Source organism: Manacus vitellinus, unplaced genomic scaffold (genome assembly GCF_001715985.3).
Source record: "Manacus vitellinus isolate BGI_N305 unplaced genomic scaffold, ASM171598v3 scaffold_71_pilon, whole genome shotgun sequence".
Lineage (NCBI taxonomy): Eukaryota > Metazoa > Chordata > Aves > Passeriformes > Pipridae > Manacus > Manacus vitellinus.
In genome coordinates this window covers 1,182,171-1,199,501 of record NW_021940761.1, presented here as the reverse complement: position 1 = coordinate 1,199,501, position 17,331 = coordinate 1,182,171, and the positions used below count along the sequence as shown (strand labels likewise).

The window sequence follows — 17,331 nt, the reverse complement described above, 5'->3', positions numbered from 1 at the left end:
TTATCCCAATTTAAAAAGATGCTCAGCAAAACCGAAGCAATCAGAAATGGGCTTTCTGCTGACAGGCACCTGGTTTATTTCCCCACCAATCCCTCCCACAGTTGCAAAGCCAGTTGCACATTCCCCAAAAAACCTACTTGAGTCTCTGCTTGTTGTTCCTCAGGAGCTTTCCAGGGCGTTTGCTGTCCACTGTCCATGCCCTGAGGAACGAGGGCAGGGGCACAACCTGCTCCTGGCAGCATGGCAAGGTCAGGGCCTTAGAGAAAGGAACATCTTGTCAGTAATTTTAGCAGCCATTCTCCTTGGAAAAAGAGAAAACCACTGGATTAACTCCCAAGGCAACACTCAAAACTGCATTTATTGCACACCAGCTGTTGCTTGTGGTTACGATCAAAATATTCCCTTTTCAAAGGGAGTTGGGCTTCACTCCCTCCCAACATTTCTCAACTCAACTTATATTCCAAAAGTACCAAATTTCTTTTTTTAAGCAAAATTTGAACATCTGGGAGGGAATGAGGCTGTTGGAATCGTTTCCCAGTCTCTACGAGCTCCTCTACGTCCTCACCAAGGACTCCCCCCTTCCCGTGCTCAGACAATTCTGTTCCCAAGCTGCAAACAGGCAGTTTTCCATAGCAGGAGCTTGGCAGAGCCTGAAACCAAAGGCATTCCCAAAAAATAAGTGTTGGGATGGACCAGAATCTAATGAGATATCCTTCCCCATGCAGTTCAGGACAACAAAGAGCCTTCTGGTAGGACTAGCTCATGTATTTTTGTGCTGGTTTTTTGGTTGGGTTTTGGGGTTTCTTTTCCTTTTGGGGTGTTTTGTTTGGTTTTTGGGTTTTGGTGTGTTAAAATCTTAAGTTTCTGGTTAAAAAAAAGCAAAGGCACCTTAGTTTCTGGCCAAAGAAACTAAACCAGACCTTCCTGAATGACAAACGTGACCTTCTGTGCACCCAGAGCAATTCTTTATCCACCAGCTTCAACACCAAAAAAATCAAAAGAAGAAGCAGAAAACTAAAAGAGGAACAATGTGGGAATGGAAAATGGCTTTTTTAGGAAGTGCCTGGATGTGTGTGCCTCTCATGGAGAAACTGGACCCAGTGATGCAAAGCCAAAGGCTGCAAAGCCAGAGTTCCAGGTGAAGTGCAACGAGGTTTCCCCAGGCCAGGAATCACGAGGGGGAGGAGGGGAGCTGCAGGGACACTCAGGAAGTGTCTGAGCCACATGCTCCAACTGCCCCTTGGTACTCAGCCCTGAGCATGGTAAAGAAATGCCCCAACACACTGGAGAGTGGGGAAAAGGCAGTGCACGGGAGGTGTTACCAGGGCTCCAGTCCCCCCAGGGAGAACATCTCACCTGCAGCTTCAGCTCCTCCAGAGAAGCTTCTCCTGCTATTTCTATCCTGCCAGCATAACAAAGCTCCATGGCTGGGTGGGTGGCTTCTGGGGAAGCTTTGGGAAGGGGGGAGAAAGAAACAGAGGAGTCATCATGATTTTGTTCATAATCCTGAGAGATCACAGTCCCCTCGTGGGGAGATTCCACTTCCAGACGGGACCTGCCCTCCCATCGTTCTGTAGAGAATCAGAATATCATGGAATTCCAGAATGGTTTGGCTTGGAAGAGATCTTAAGCATCCAACTCCCTGCCACTCCCTTCCACTAGAATAAGCACAGTAGGATCTACTTATACACAGTAGATAAAAACCATTCCAACAGTTTCCAAACAAGGAGGGTTCCAACAGATCCTAGAATGCCAGTTTTTAAAATAGGAGCAGTTATTCCCATTGATAAATAGGATTAATTGTTGGTTATGACTCTGAAATGTATATCCTACTGCAAGGAAAGGTAAGTCTGCCCTTAGCTGCTGAAATCGTCAGGGGAAAAAGTAAAACCCAGAAAAGGTTTGAGAGAGAGGAGAAAAACACAAGAGGAGAAAAACACAAAGAAACCTCCAAGGAGAGGGGTCCTCCTGCCCTCCAAAACAACTCAGCAGCAAAGAAATATTCTTTTCCTGTAGAAAGGAAAATCTGTTTGTTTCCCATTTTCCAATTTAGTGATTCTCACTTCATTTCCCTCTCCCTTCTCCACCCTCCCTTGGTTTTCCTACCCCAGCTGGTTTTTGATGTGACCTTTAAAAGAACACACACACTTAAAATCCTGCATGTGAGGTCCTTTATACCATGGGAGCTTTACTCCTCACTCCTTTTCCAGCTTCCCAAAAAGCCAAACAGCCTGAAGGGAATTAAATGTGCTATTGGGAGTCTGGCATTTGAAGCCAAATCACCTCTGTGCTTTAAAATGCTGCCATTGCCTTCAGGGACAGAATAAAGAGCCCTTGCTTCAAAATGTACTGAGATCTTGAGAAAATCCACCTGAGGAACATCACAACAGGATTATCCAGCATTTATGGATTTGTCACAAACCCCCTTTGTCTCCTTTCACCACAGACTTGCTGCAACTTGTACAGTGCCTTGTGGATTGCAGGAGGATTTAAGGCTTTGTGTTAAAGTTTTGGGGTTGACTCCAAGCCCTCAGAGCAACCCCAGGTGATTCCTTCCCAAGCTTGGCCAAGCTCACCTGTCCCAGCAGACACCTGCAAAGCTTCCATCTGGCAGGTTAGCCCATTCACTTGGTCCTGAGCATTCTCTCCATGTTTCTTGTGGCTTGAAGGCCTGAGCCACCAGATGGGAATTTTCAGGAAACCCTGGAAAGTGAACAGAAAGCACCGGGAAGTTTCTGTTTCAGTGCAAAGGAAAAAAAATTCCCCTTTGTCACACGAAGGAGGAAAAGACTCCTTCAAATGGGAGTTCTGAAACAGGGAGTGGTGGAGACACCACCCCTGGAAGTGTTCAAAAGCATGGATGTGGCACTTGGGGACACAGTTTAGGGGTGAATATGATGGTACTGGTTAAAGGTTGAACTTGATGACCTTAAAGGTCTTTTCCAGCCCTACTGATGCTACATTTTTGCAAGGGACACCTTCCACTAGCCCAGGTTGCTCCAACCTGGCCTTGCACACTTCCAGGGATGGGGCAGCCACAGTTTCCCTGGGCAGCCTGGGCCAGGGCCTCCCCACCCTCACAGAGAGGAATTTCTTCCCAACATCTAATCCAGGGATTCATCAAAGCTCACCCACTACAACACTGCTCAGCCTCTTCAGAAACTCCTGGTTTTCCTGATAGGTTTTCCCACCCGCTCTGCATGGCCAGGAAGGGACATGGAGTTGATCTCTGTCTCCTTTCCTGAGCAGGAGAGCTTCCTTGCTTCCAGGTGCTGCTCTCAACACCCACAGCACTGTGGCAATAACCTCTTATCCTACATTTTTTCCCTAGAACAAATGTATTACAAACCTCTGGTTTTCCCTGAGGAAGCTTTACTTGCTAAGAGCCCCGTTCTCTGCCCACTTGTCTTCTACTCTGCAATTTCCAGCTTCCCAACCCTTCATGGGATACAGCTGGGGCAGAGATCCATGGTTTTCCATGCCTCTTGGATCACCAGTTGTGTTTATTACCCTCCTTTCCTTCCACAGTCCAAGGAACAGGTGCCAGGTGTGTGACAGTCACTTGGATGAGATTTGTCTATGAAGGGAAAAACCCTGAGCTTTCTGTAATCCAGGAGCTGAAGAGCAGGTTGAGGGTGGGACCCTGGAGCAGGTTCTCCAGAGAAGCTGTGGCTGTCCCATCCCTGGAATTGTCCAAGGCCAGGCTGGATGGGGTTTGGAGCAGCCTGGGCTAGTGGAAGGTGTCCTGCCATGCAGGGGGTGGGACTGGGATGAGCTTTAAGGTCCCTTTCAGCACGAACCAATGCTGGATTCCATGATTCCACTTAGCTGTTGAATTCTGCCCCAAATAACCAGAGGGCACGGTTGAGATGGGATCTTTTGGGGGAAGGTGTCCCTGCCCATGGCAGGGGGGGGAATGAGAAGATCTTAAAGGTCTCCTCCAACCCAAACCACTCTGGGATTCTGGGATTCCAAGTCTCTGTCCACTGACTAAAAACACAATCCCTCTTGTTTTACCTTTTCTGGAAGTTTTCCTTCCGTAATGACCAAAGTGTCTCCTCTGCACACATTGAGTTCCTTCAGGGTGGCATTCTGTGGGAAGAGAAAAACCAGGCTATTTGTGAATCCCCAAGTTGTTCAATGCAGCTCTGCCCAGGAAAAGTCTCTACAGAACAGGGAGGAAAGAAACTCAAGGCAAAAAGAGGATCCTCTTACTTCCTGACTTAGTGCTTCCCCTGCTTCATAGCACCAGTCAAGCCTTCTCAAATGCCAGTTATCACCTACCAAAAACCAAAAAATACACATGCAAAACTAATTAGCCAACGATGCTGGTTTGGGAAAACATCACACAACTTAATAAGCATAAAAGGTTCTTTTTTCTTGGGTTTTCTGTTTGGTTTTTAAACACAACTCTGACTAAATCAAGTATCGCCTTCATGCCCTTCCCCAGACCCAAGAAACACTTTGCATAAATGTCTCTTCCTCACCCACCTAATTCTCCCTGGTTTAAGAGGAAAGGGAAGGAATTCCAATGTCAATTTACCATTTGAATCTATGACAAGCTCTTTAAAATAAAAATTACATTATAAAGACAGCAAGTTTAGAATTCTTTCCTCTCCTCACAGATGATTGCAACAAATAGACAAGGTTTAGGGTGGCAAGAGCTGTCTAAGAAATATGAAAAATTCCTTTTAAAAGTAAAAACCAACACAACAAACCTGATAATCCACATTTCTGCAGCATTAAATTGAGACACTGAAAAAAGAAACACAGGGTGAGATTTGTCTCAATGCCCAGGTTGAGAAATAAAAGTTTTCAGCACATTTTCTAACAAAGACTGACTGATTCCTGGGCATTTCTTTTAATAATATAATTAGATAGACAAGATGTATTTTTTTCTTGAGCTGTATATTAAACCCTCCAGGGAGATGAGATGGTTTTCAGGCAAGAAATTCCCCTCAGTTCAGTCAGCTTTTCCCAACTGTTAAAAAAATAAACCTTTGCTGTCAGTTTGTTCCTTTTTTGAACAAATTTTGAAGAAATCCTTATTTGGATAAATTCTGTCCCCAAGTTTGCAGAGGAACTTTTTAAATATCTAAATCTGCAAACTCAACACTTTCCAGCTTGCCATCACTGGAAGCACTGAGAGTTTCCTCTTCCCAACTCCTCTCCCTCCGATTCCATGTGAGGCAAAGGGTGTAGGGAATGTATTGCAGGAGCAGCAGAGCCAGGAATTCCCAAAGCTGCCTTACCTCTCCGACAGAGGCAGTCTCCTCCACAACTATCTCCATCTCAGGGCTCGAGTTTGGGTCACTCCCAACCATAAAGTACAGGAAGAGCTAAAAATGGGATCAGAATAAATATGGGAATAGTGAGAAATAACCACTCCCTGCTGCAGGAATGGCATCAAACTGCACTGAAACACCTCTGGGCTAAAGCAACCGAGCCAAGCAGCACAGACAGAGCAGTAAAGATATTAGAGTTATTCATTAACTCCACAACTCCTCCTCTTGGACAGGGCTTGCAGCAACCTGGGCTAGTGGAAGGTGTCCCAGCCCATGGCAGGGAGTGGAATGGGATGAGCTTTAAGGTCCCTTCCAACCCAAACCATTCTGGGATTCCATGAGGTTTACAACTTGGAGATTCCAAGAGCAATAGCCCCCTTGGCATCCTTTGTGCCCTTTACAGAGGAGATGCACAAGACACTTTCCCTCACAGCTCTACCTGAGTGGAAGTTGGAGCTTTCCCATGGCACAACCCAAGCAAGCTTCCCATCTTCAGTTCTGCTTCCTTGACAGTGTAATCCTCAGGCACTTCAGGGAGGATAAAAACATGGAGAGCATCATCAGCTGCTGCTTCCTGGAAACATCAATTCTATCCAGCTGCTCTTTAGAGCAAGATAAAACCATTCCATGAGCTTTGGAGAACTTCACTTCCCCAGCTCTGCCCGCAGATCTCCAAGTCTCCTACAATGAGAGCAAAGAGATGGAGATCTCCCAGGGCTCCCTGTCTATCATTGGGACCACTCCCACTGTGAATCCCTTTTTTCCCCACCACCAGCCCAGCTGGAATTTCCCTCACTGAAACTGCCTCTGATCCTTTCCATGTGCTCCTCCAGGAAGAATCTGCCTCTGCCTTCTCTAAGATTCCACGTTAAGGAGTTAAAGATGGCAATCAAGACTCCTCCCCAGCTTCCCTCCTCTGCCATCCAGCCCAGCTCCCAGACCCTCTGGGTGCTCTGAACTGGACAGGTTTTAGTTTGCAAGGGCTCCTTTCTCCTGCTGAGCCCCCAGAACAGGAACAACATTCCAGGTGTTGTCTGACAAGCACTCAGTGGAAGGCAATCAATCTCTCCTTGGGTTTTATTAATGCAGTGTATGAATAAAATAGCAAGGACATGGAAAATGTTTCCCAGGAAGCTTCTCTCCACTGCTCCAACACCACCCAAACCAAAGCTGGGGGTCCCTTTGTGCCCAGCTCTGCCCCACAGGAGCACAGTTAAACACTGACAGCTGGAATTAGGGATGGCAATAACCAAATAAGTTTGACCTCTACCTTTGTGTGGCTGCTGCTAATGAACCTAAAAACTGGGGGGAAAAAACCCCACCCAACTGCTTCAGTTAAGTCTGGAAATCAGGGAAGTTCTTCTCCCAGGGAAGGACAAAGGGGAGCTTCAGATCTCCTCAGTGATTCCTTACAGAACAAGGATGGAATACATCAATTTACCTGGAGACAAAAGTTTCCCGTTCCCACTAACAGGTCTAAGACAGCTCTCATTTGCTGTAACAAAAAGGGAAGGAGAGAGAGATGTATTAAATAATTCAAGTAAGAAATTTGGCTCAGAATTAAGATTAATTACCATTAGATTAATTACAACAGGTGTCCCCACCCATGACATCAAAAACCCAACTGGAGAAATTCCCAGAAAGTCCCCAAACAGTCTTTTATTCTTTTGCTGAAGGATCACTTTTCTCTTTTAAAGTGCAATCAGCAAAATTTTACAAATCTGGCCAAGTGCTTCCAAAGGGAAAGACAACAAAAACTTGAAAGAAAACTGGAGACTCTTCCAGAAAGGAATAAAGTTAAAAAAAAAAACTTCTTAAATAGTGAGTACAATACTTTAGTAACACAACACAAATATTCCTACTCAAATAAGTAAAATAAGAGCCTCATGAAATGCATTTTAATCAAGACTTATACTGATTTATTTTCTTAAAGCTTGGAAAACTAATAATTCAATTTAAAATTAAAAGAGTTTTAGCTCCTTTGCAGCCTCTTTCTTTCCAAAAAAGACCAGGCAAAACCCAAACACCAGGCAAAACCCAAACACCAGGCAAAACCCAAACACCAGGCAAAACCCAAACACCAGGCAAAACCCAAACACCAGGCAAAACCCAAACACCAGGCAAAACCCAAACAAAAAACAGACAAAACACCAAGCAAAGAAACACCAAACAAAAAACCAAACCAAAACAAACAAAAAAACCAAACAAAAAACCTCCTAACAGCAATGGATTTGCTGTTTTGAATAGACTGATGGAAAAACCAGGAAAATCCTGGTAAATTCAGTAAATTGAGTGTTATCAGACAAAGGTGAAGCAGGTGAACACTCACCAAGTTCCTCCTCCAGGTGAAGCTCCCTTATTGCTTTCATTTTGATATCTGACATCACCTAAAAGAAAGGAATTTTAACACTTCCAGCAGGGAATGCCAGGAACACCCCTGCCTGGATAAATGCCACTCCACAAAGAGCAACAAATAATCCCTCCCTCCTCTTTCAGTTTTGGTTTCCTGCTATCACCTCAAACACACAGGATGGGCCAAAAATCAAAACTGCTTCACACTAAAACACTGCCCTGGTTTAATTTACCTGCCAAATACCCCAATAATGGCAACTTCTGAGCTCCAGAGTATCTTCAGCAGAGAAAAACTTACTTCATCCCTGAGGCTAAACCTGACTAATTGGGCAAAGGGCAGTGGGCAAGCCTGAGGAAAAGAGCCCTGGCCAAGCAGAGTCCTTACTGTTTCAATAGTGGCAGTAATTTTAACTTGGTTCTCTTCATCTTCTGCCCCACAGAAGTTCTTCACTTGGAGCCAGCTGATGTCACAGGTAAAGGCTGTCAGATTGCCACTGGAAATGTTCACAAAGCTGTGAAAATCAACAGTGCAGAGACAGTCAGAGACAGGAAAGCTGCCCGTTGTCAGGGTAGGTCACTCCCCAGCAAAGCTCCCAAACAAACTGATGATTCTGAGGTCATTAACAGTGATGGAACATCACAGGGTGAGGGTCAGGCAGCACAGAAGTGTAAGGAGAGCAGAAATTTGAATCTGATAATTTCACATTCAACTGGGAGATTCCCCTTAAAGGATAAAACCTTATGGTGGCTTCACCCTGGCACAGCTTGGGCTGATTGTCTTCTGATATTGCTCTGCCCTCTCATCCCCCCAAGTCCCTCAGACTCAACCCTCAGAAATTCAGGTTATGCCCAATATTTGCCAGCACACTGAGCACATCTTGTTGCCACCAGGTTTTTTCCCACTTTCCAAGTGGAAGTCAAAGGGATGTGTGCCTGCACTTGGAGAGCAAAGAATGTCTAACAGCTGACAAGTGTCTGTTCTCCAGAACCTAAGACTGACCTTTTAAATACAAAGCAAGGTAAAGTGATAATTAGTTACAAGAATGTATCATTTGTGTTTAATCATGCTCCTAATCAAAGTGGTCACCTCTGGTCGTGGCTGTCCAAGATGAGCACTGAGCACCCGTCCCTCAGACCAACGCTTCGGATCGTCTCCTCCATATCCTCCTCGCGGAAAACCTCCCAGTTCTTGGCTTCTTTCTCTTCTCCAGAGCTGTTCCTGAGGACGATTCCCCCCGAGGGAGCCAGGGCTCTGTGCAGGTCCCCCAGGCTGGTGCTGCAGGAGAAGGTGTGCTGGGCCTCGGTGAAGTGCTGGCCCTTGCCTCCCTCGTTGTGCCCCGCCAGGCGCAGCACGTTCAGCACCACGGGCTCGTGCTCGGCGCCCGCCAGCACCCTGGTGCCTCCCACCTGAGGGCAGCAATTCCACAGTCAGGGATTGCAGGGCAGGCTGGGCAGCAAGGAAATCATCCAGGCAGAGAGGTGGACGCTCCCCTCCTCATTAGATACAAAGCAGCTCCCTGCTGAACGACCAGAGTGACTCAAAGGGGTTGGGAGGAGAAAGGACAACCCCCGAGGGCTGTTATCCAGAGAAGCCCCATCCCTGGAAGTGTTTAAGGCCAGGTTGGAGCAAGCTGGGATAGTGGAAGGTGCCCCTGCCCATGGGATGAGCTTTAAGGTCCTTCCAAGCCAAATTATTCCATGGTAACAGTAGCTGGGAAACCAGGGGACACCTGTCTCCATCAGAGTAAGAATAAAGGAATTTGGCCTCTCAGGATATTAAAGAACTACCCAAAAGTGACTGAGGCAGATCAAAAGAGTTAGATTTTAAAACCTGACGTTGAACCTAAGCAATAAATACAGTTCCTTGCTGGAGAAAACTGAATCACACAGAAAGCTGAAGTAAAAACTACCCCAAAAACTACCCTAAAAGCACAACCAAGACAAAAGCAATTCTGGTTCTGGACTTTTGGGGTTTTAGGTTTGGTTTGGGGTTTTTCTTTGATAAACCTGGAAGGAAACGAATACTTTTACAACAGATGCCTTTTAAAAATAACTCTTTAATCTGCTACCCAGACAGAATAAAATGCTGTGTTTCATGAGCAATTCAAAGTTAAGCAGAAGCCTTAATATTCTATCAAAGGGAAGATGCGAGACTGGAAAATTTCAGGGAGAGCATCCACAGTCTTATCCCTTCAGAACTGACAAGGCAGGAGGGTATTTGGCCCTTTTACCTCTTTCCCATTCCACACAAAGATGTCTGTTCCATCAGCCATCCCAATGCCATCCAGGCTCAGCTCATCTCCTAAAAAACAAGCAAATTGTGAGCTTCTTGCCCCCCCCCCAAACACACAAGCAGGATTAGCAAGTCAGACCCAGGGGTTTTTTGAAGTCCTTGACACTTGAAGAACTGTGGGAGGAATATTTAGAGCACTAGGAGTGTCTCTGTATTTTATACCAACATCCTAGAGTCGGGTTATGTGCTGGTAAAACACTGATTTTCTCTCAAATTTAAAAGGGGCTGAAAAAGTTTTTCAAGACTAACACTTAGAATTGCCTAGCAAGGAGACAAAAAGGATGATTTTAAAAACTAGTGCTCTTAATAAATTAATGTACTCTTTATGTAAGTATTCCCCTTTACAAAATTCCTACTTCAGCTTAAGTTTAGCTTATGTTTTCCTATATTTCCCCACATTTTCTCCTTCACTTCCATCCTCTCCTCCACCTACCAAGAAAATCCTATGAGAGCAAACATCCAAAAGCAAATCAAGGACAAAATACACACTGACATATTTTTATCAGGAAATATGTTTAACTTGTTTTAAGACCTGAAGTCTCACTGCACTTCACAGCAAAGATTACCCAGAAAAGTCCCAAAATCATTCATTTCACTAATAAGAGTGAAATAAATAACTGAAATAATGGAATAGGAAGTTTGAGTTGGAAGAGTGTTCAGAGATACACATCTCCAAGATGGTTTATATGTGAAATCTTTGATGTCTGCAGTAAATTAAATATATAAAGAACATGGAAGCGTTGATTGTAGTGGCCTTACCATCAAGCATCTGGTAGAGATGTAATCCTGCTGGTAAAGGCTTGGCCAGACTCAGAACCATGTCTCCTTCCCAGGAGTCCAACATCTCATTGGGAAAAATCACCAGAAGAATTCCATAAATATTATATATATTTAGATAGTGTTATTAAAATGTCATATTTATATGCTATTCTATAAAACATAATAAACGTTATAGAAATATTATAGAAGTTCTAAAATAAATATTGTATTTGCATAGTTTGTATTATATAAAGTTATCTGATATAAATTATTTAAATTTATATAACATTATAAATACTAGATATTATATATGTCATGTAAATTTATATAAATTATTAAATTTATATAACATTATATAAAATAACAGTAGGTATTCCAAGCTGCTGGAAGCTGTTACAGGCCTGGCTCCCAAGCTCACCTCTGGACACCTTGAATAGATCAAGACAAATCTGTTCCAACATGACATTTTAAGTGTCAATCCATAAGAAATAATTATCTTATGAGAGCTTTAAAGTCTTGAAGCTCTTTAGCTCTTGAAGCCATGAAACTGCTGAAAACTTAATGAGTTTTTAGTCAAATTTAGTTAAATTTTCAGCAGTTTCATGTTTTCAAGAACAGACCCCAAACCACTATTCCTTTATTTCTAAACCCACATGAGTTTTTAGCCTCACTTTTACAGTTGAAAACTCCTCATTTAAATAAAAACTGCAGCATAAGTACATTTGCAAATGTTGTTGTGGCTCAGGTAAAGATGAAGTTTGAGTTCACTGAAGGGAGCAAATACCTGGAAGACTGCCTGGCGAAGGTCTCCCAGGGTTTTCCTCCTGTCAATAGTCAAATCCACCACGCTCTCTTTCCAGGAGAGGGAGGGATGCAAAGCCCCGTTGTGGAATTTGTAGCAGGAGCTCAGATGGAGATGTAAATCAATGCCATTGTTGGCTGAGTCACATTCAGCTCTTGGGGAGAGGAACAACAACAAAAGGGTGACTTGAACACCCACAAAGAGATGCAGCTGGAAGTGATCCCTCCATGGCTAAATTCCCTGTCCCATCAAGGCTATGGGAGGAGATGTTTCCAAGGTGACAGGTTTGGGTTGCAGGGGACCTTCAAGCTCATCCCTGGTGTCCCTCAAGGGCAGGGACACCTTCCACTAGACCAGGTTGCTCCAACTTGGCCTTGAACACTTCCAGGGATGGGGCAGCCACAGCCTTGTGTGAAAATCCCATAAAATCTGTCACTCCTGTGCCTCTGTTTTGATAATTCAGCTGTGATTCAGGTGTATCCTCACTCACCCACAAGGAAAAGTTCCAAGCAACCTGAACACCACTAGTTCTTCCCTTGTTTCTGGCAAAGAATACCAGTGTAGCTGTTCTTTCACAGCAACACAAGTCACTCCCCCCCTTCTCTCACAGGAGAACTCCCTCTCTAAACCCAGGTAAGATGATGCATTCCATTCTCCTTCCAAAAGTGCACCAATTTGCACCAAAAAATGGGGCAATTTTAAACTGTAAGCACTGAAATTCCATCAGATGCCTATTTATGCCCCTAAAAGGGAGGCAGGGAATCACCAGAAGGCAGAATCTGGGTATACAAATGGCATTCTTCAATTAACCTCCATGACACTGAATCACTTCAACAGCTGGCTCTACTCAGGGGTTTCTGCCCTTTAAATCCCTCTGGAGACCTGCAGGGAAGAGCTGGTTGAGCCTGGGACAGTGCCATCAATATACCTCTTTTTTTGCAGCTCAGTGTTAGCAGCATTCATTTCATCCAGGAGGTGCTCAGGAATTTGGTACCTCGGATTTCCTCGTGCTGCCACAAAGAATAAAAGGCTGGTTTGGCTTCAAATGTGGCTTGGCAAACAAGAAAATCAAGATGAAACATTACATTGAAAAAGCAATTATGTTCAGAATAGAGAAAATTCAACTGCAAGACGATACAAAGAACAAACAAATAACTGAATTCTCCCAATCAATCCTGAAGGGAAATTAATATAAATGCCATGAGCGGCAACTTGCATTTGTTTTGGATGTTCTGCTATTATTTGTGAAGCATATTTAAAAAACAATTAGAATCAGCTATAGCCAGTTAACTGGCCACTGATTTCATTTAACCCTTTTTTTCCAAGGGATCACTACAAGGAAAACTCAATCTCCAGTTCTTGGAAAAGGACAGAAAAGCCCAACAGCCTGAAAAACTGGCACAGCAGGAAGCCCCCAGGACATCAAGATGAGCTTTGTGTACCTTCAGGAGGTCTTTTCAACTGGGATTTTCGGTAAAACAGCATGTAGGCACTCTCTTTACCCTGGAATTGTTTCTCAATATCCTTCTCCTTGATGGGCTGGACTTTGGAATCGTTGAGATCAAACCAGTGGCCACCAGCAGAGGTGGCCCTCGGCCTCGGGGGGCTCTTCTCTGAGTTCCAGGGGACACCATTGCTCTGAGGAGGGCTCTGCAGAGCTTGGCCTGGAGAATCCAGCTCCACCAGGAGCTCGTGGGCTTCCTTCAGGCCAACCTTGTTGGCATCAGGGCTCAGCTGGAACACCTGAGGGTGATGCTGCAAATACTGAGAGGAAACAAGGGCAGGATGAAGACACCGAGTTTGAAATGCAGCAGCTGCTCCCCCTGAGCCATCCTCGAGCTGAGTCACAAACCCCCACAAACCCCATCCCTTCCACCTCCATTCCATGGGCCTTCCTCAGCCATTTCCTCAGTGGAGACAGAAAACACGTTATTTTCTTACCACCTGACCTTTTCTGTCACACCAAGCACCCTCAAACCCCTCCACAAATCTACAAAACCAAATACAGAAATTAAACAACCCCCAACTGAACCTGAATCTCAGTTTTAATCAAAGATTCATTTGCTATTTCCAAAAGCTTAAAACAATTTCCAGTCATTTCAAGCACACTGATCAAGGTGCTTTGGGAGAGACCCAGCACTTGTCTTTGGCAATATTTTCGAGAGCACATCAAGTTGGGAATGTTTATTTAACACTGGGTTGCTCACAAATTGTTTCTATCCCTCTGCAAAAGGCTCATATCCAGATTTCACACCCACATATCCATAGTTACTGTGAAATTAGAGCAGGTAGCTCCATTCAAACAAACCATGGAATTCCCACATAGCTACAACACAAATGCTGAAGTATTTTCCTTAAAACTTTATAAAACACAGCAACCAACAGGAAAACAAGATTTTCCCAGAGTATTCATTTCATGGACATGCTGGAACCAACCAAAATTCCCCTTACAAACTTCTCCTTGCTAGTGCAAGGCTCCATATTTTCAATTATCATCCAACTGACTCTTCAACAGGAATATAAATTATAATTATAAAGTTATCTCAACAGTAAAACCCAAACTACCACCCATGTGAATACCTTTCTTAACGCTCCATATTGTTTCCTGTATTTCTTATTCCAGGACACCCCTTTTTTCTCCAATAATTTCTGCCCTAATTGATCCACGGGAATTTGCTTCGAGTCGTCCTGGAAAGAGACGAAAAACTGGGATAACAAAGGCTCCAAAAGTCAAGGGATCAGCACAAAGAAGCCAGTCTGGAAGTGCTTCCATCATTCCTGGTTTTTAATAAGCCAATGTAACATCACCTTTTACAACAGCTGTAGGGGGCAGCTTAAGAAATATTCAAAAAAGGCCTTTTTCTATATGAAGAGAAACTATTACTGTCAAATTTCCTTTCCAGCCTCAATTCTTTTTTTTCAAGCCTCAAATTTTTTCCAAGCCTCAATTCTTTTTTTTTCCAGCCTCACATTTTTAAGTTTTAATTGCTTCCCAGTGAGTTCAGAGGAGCTCTGGACACTCAAACCTGCCCACTCTTACACACACAAACCCCTTCCAGGCTCAAAAATCCAAGCAATAAGCCCCTTACATACCATACCTCTGCTAAAATCCCTTTTAAGACTGCCAGTGGATTCTCAGTTTCTTTGGAATTTTCAGCATCTCTTCCAGCCTTATCCTCAATCAGCTTTTCCTCTTCTTCCTGTGCAACAAAGAGAAGAGACTCACAGATGCTGTTGTACCACACACAACTGGGTGTGATTATTCTGTAGTAAAATTAGAAGGAAATTCTGATTAATTATCCTTCTTAAGGACATGAGACACTCCGAGCCTCATAACATATTAATTAGTTTGGCTGCTCATTCACACTTTTCCTGGAAAAAAAGGCCTATAAAGCAAGGAAGGGAAAAAAAAACCAACCACCTTTAGGACTTACCTGTAGCTGCCAGTTTCCTAATTCATCCACATCTCTGATATAAACATGATAGTGTCCTCCATAGCAGCCACCTTTGTGTATAATAACAGAGAAGAGCTCATACATGTACTCTGAATCATCCATTTCAGGCTTTAAAAAGAGAAATAATAACAGTCACAAGGACACACATCAGTAAGTCTTGCACCCAAGGACAGTTTCACACCAGCACAGATTTCTCAGGGCGTGTTTTTTGCAGCTTGAAATGTGGTTTTTTGGTGCTGGTAACACAGGGGAGGGTTGATATAAACCATGGAGCATAAATTCATGGAATGGGTTGGGTTGGGAGGGATTTGAAAGCCCTTCCACTAGCCCAGCTTGCTCCAAGCCCTGTCCAACCTGGCCTTGGACACTTCCAGGGATGGGGAGGCCACTGTGTCACTGTGTCACTAAGCAACCTTTTCACCAAGGATTCTGACCAAAAGTGAAAATTCCAAATGGATAATAACCAAATATTAATGCAAATAGAGCAGCTCAACCTGTTTGTGATCAACCAGGCTTATTTTTAAGACAAGAGAAAAAACAAGCTCCACTTAAAAGCACTAAAGTTGCCCAAAAAAAAAACAAAAAACAAAACCTTCCTCAAATGCAACCACTGAGAAATTTCCAAGCTTGCACTGCAATAGTTCAATAAGGACAATGTGTGTTTCATCATTGTATATTATTTATTTGTTATTATTTAATATTATTTATTTAGTATTATTTATTTAAATTTTTATTTAGCACTATTCATTTACTATTGTTTATTTATTATATTTACTACTTAAAAATTTTATTAGTATTATTTATTTAATTTATTATTATTATTTTTATTTATTTATGTAAGTAGGCTCTTTAAGGATCCAAAATTGTCAGGAAGTGATGGTATAACTCAAGTTTTAAATCAAAATCATATCTATGAATTCCAACACAGATTCCTGAGAAAAATTGAATGACTGGGAGCACATAAAACATATACAGCTCAATTTATACCCCACATGGTCAGACAATGACAATATAAAAACAAATTTCCATTTCCAGCTGATAAGTCTGGGAGTTTTCAAGGAAAGGGCAGATTAAGTTTTGCATAATTATTACACCCTTGGAGAGCTACAAACTATTTCCCCCCTCGGTTAGAAAGTGGCTTTTTGGACAAACCCTTGGAATGAGGGCCAGAAGAACCCCCCGAGGTTTCTCCACGCCCCGAGTGTGAGGTGCGGGTGCTCTGCTGAGGCTGCAGGGTTTGGAGAGCTGGCCCAGCACAAACCTGCTCACAGAAAGGCCTCAGGTCGATGTGCAGGGGGAAGGTGTAGCTGCTCGTCTCCTTGTACCTCTCGCACTTCTGGAAGTCGAAGTTGAACCTCAGCAGGGACACGGTGAGGAACGGCGGCAGCTTCCGCAGCTTGGCAGACTGGGGGGGATCCAGGAGACAACTGTCAGCTCACAGGGACAGCACAGCAGTGTTTCCACCCTCTGCACAACTCCTTTTCCAACTAAAGACACGGCCAGGGTGTGACAATTTAAAGTGCCTTCCCTAATCCTCAATTTCCCTACGTTCTGAAAGGAAGCCAGAGCTTTCCCCCCTGGTAAGCCCCATATCCTCCTGGACTGGTGGTCTTTGTCCTGCTACAGAAAACAAAGGACACAGTAATTCCATTTGCACAGCCACAGAACACTGGAAGTCTCCCTGATTTACACAGAAAAGCACCTTCCAGGCAGGAAAGCCAAGAGAATCCATTTTCATGAGGGGGAACATGAATCAAGATTGAACAACTTGGTGTGGGACACATCAAGAACCCTTGGGAGAAGCAAAACCAACCACCTCTGCATACAAGTGTGCATTCAATGGCCATATTCCTGAGCCTTTCCAATGTCTCCATCCAACTCTCATTTCCAGGAGAACCTCCCAGGAACACACACATGGCTCAACAAACCCCCTGAATTAGGTATTCTTGTTTTATCCATTGTCAAGACTATGTGGCAAAGCTCAGTGGAACAGGGATTCCAAAATGCCATGTTCTGCCAAGCTCAGTGTGAAATCAGATGATGCCATTAAATTTTGGTCAAGTCCTGGAATAGGAAACAAAAAAGGAGGGAGAGCCACATCCAGAGAGCCCCAGAGTACAAAGGGATGTGCTGCTCCAACATCCCTCCTCCACGCTGCAGCCTTCCAGCACAGCCTGACATCCCCAGCTATGGGATTTCCTACCAAAATCCAGCGTTCCAACTCTCCTCCTGCAGGGATGAGCACCTTTGAGAGGCACACAACTGTTCCCCTGCACTCCCTTGAACCCAGCAAAGTTTAATCCAACCAGCACGTGAGGCATGGCCAAGTGTTCCCCGGGCACTGATTAACTCGGCCTGCCCTCAGCTTCCCTTTGGAATGCTCCC

The 17,331-nt window shown here is 44.0% G+C and overlaps 1 protein-coding gene across 1 annotated transcript in view; it reads right to left on the bottom strand.

The window, feature by feature from the left end:
* The window catches only part of USP40 (ubiquitin specific peptidase 40), a 24,682-nt gene that overhangs the window by 3,220 nt on the left and 4,131 nt on the right, over positions 1-17,331 (bottom strand). The window contains exons 5-25 of the mRNA XM_029964420.1: positions 16,208-16,380; positions 14,926-15,054; positions 14,590-14,691; positions 14,072-14,179; positions 12,934-13,255; positions 12,420-12,501; positions 11,474-11,645; positions 10,690-10,774; positions 9,869-9,939; positions 8,725-9,044; positions 8,023-8,149; positions 7,615-7,672; positions 6,727-6,780; positions 5,725-5,813; positions 5,253-5,339; positions 4,719-4,755; positions 4,216-4,280; positions 4,018-4,092; positions 2,577-2,703; positions 1,357-1,451; positions 138-256 (exon numbers count right to left, since the gene is read on the bottom strand). Of these exons, the coding sequence (XP_029820280.1) occupies positions 138-256; positions 1,357-1,451; positions 2,577-2,703; positions 4,018-4,092; positions 4,216-4,280; positions 4,719-4,755; positions 5,253-5,339; positions 5,725-5,813; positions 6,727-6,780; positions 7,615-7,672; positions 8,023-8,149; positions 8,725-9,044; positions 9,869-9,939; positions 10,690-10,774; positions 11,474-11,645; positions 12,420-12,501; positions 12,934-13,255; positions 14,072-14,179; positions 14,590-14,691; positions 14,926-15,054; positions 16,208-16,380 (2,497 nt within the window). The remainder of the gene's footprint in view (positions 1-137; positions 257-1,356; positions 1,452-2,576; positions 2,704-4,017; positions 4,093-4,215; positions 4,281-4,718; positions 4,756-5,252; positions 5,340-5,724; positions 5,814-6,726; positions 6,781-7,614; positions 7,673-8,022; positions 8,150-8,724; positions 9,045-9,868; positions 9,940-10,689; positions 10,775-11,473; positions 11,646-12,419; positions 12,502-12,933; positions 13,256-14,071; positions 14,180-14,589; positions 14,692-14,925; positions 15,055-16,207; positions 16,381-17,331) is intronic.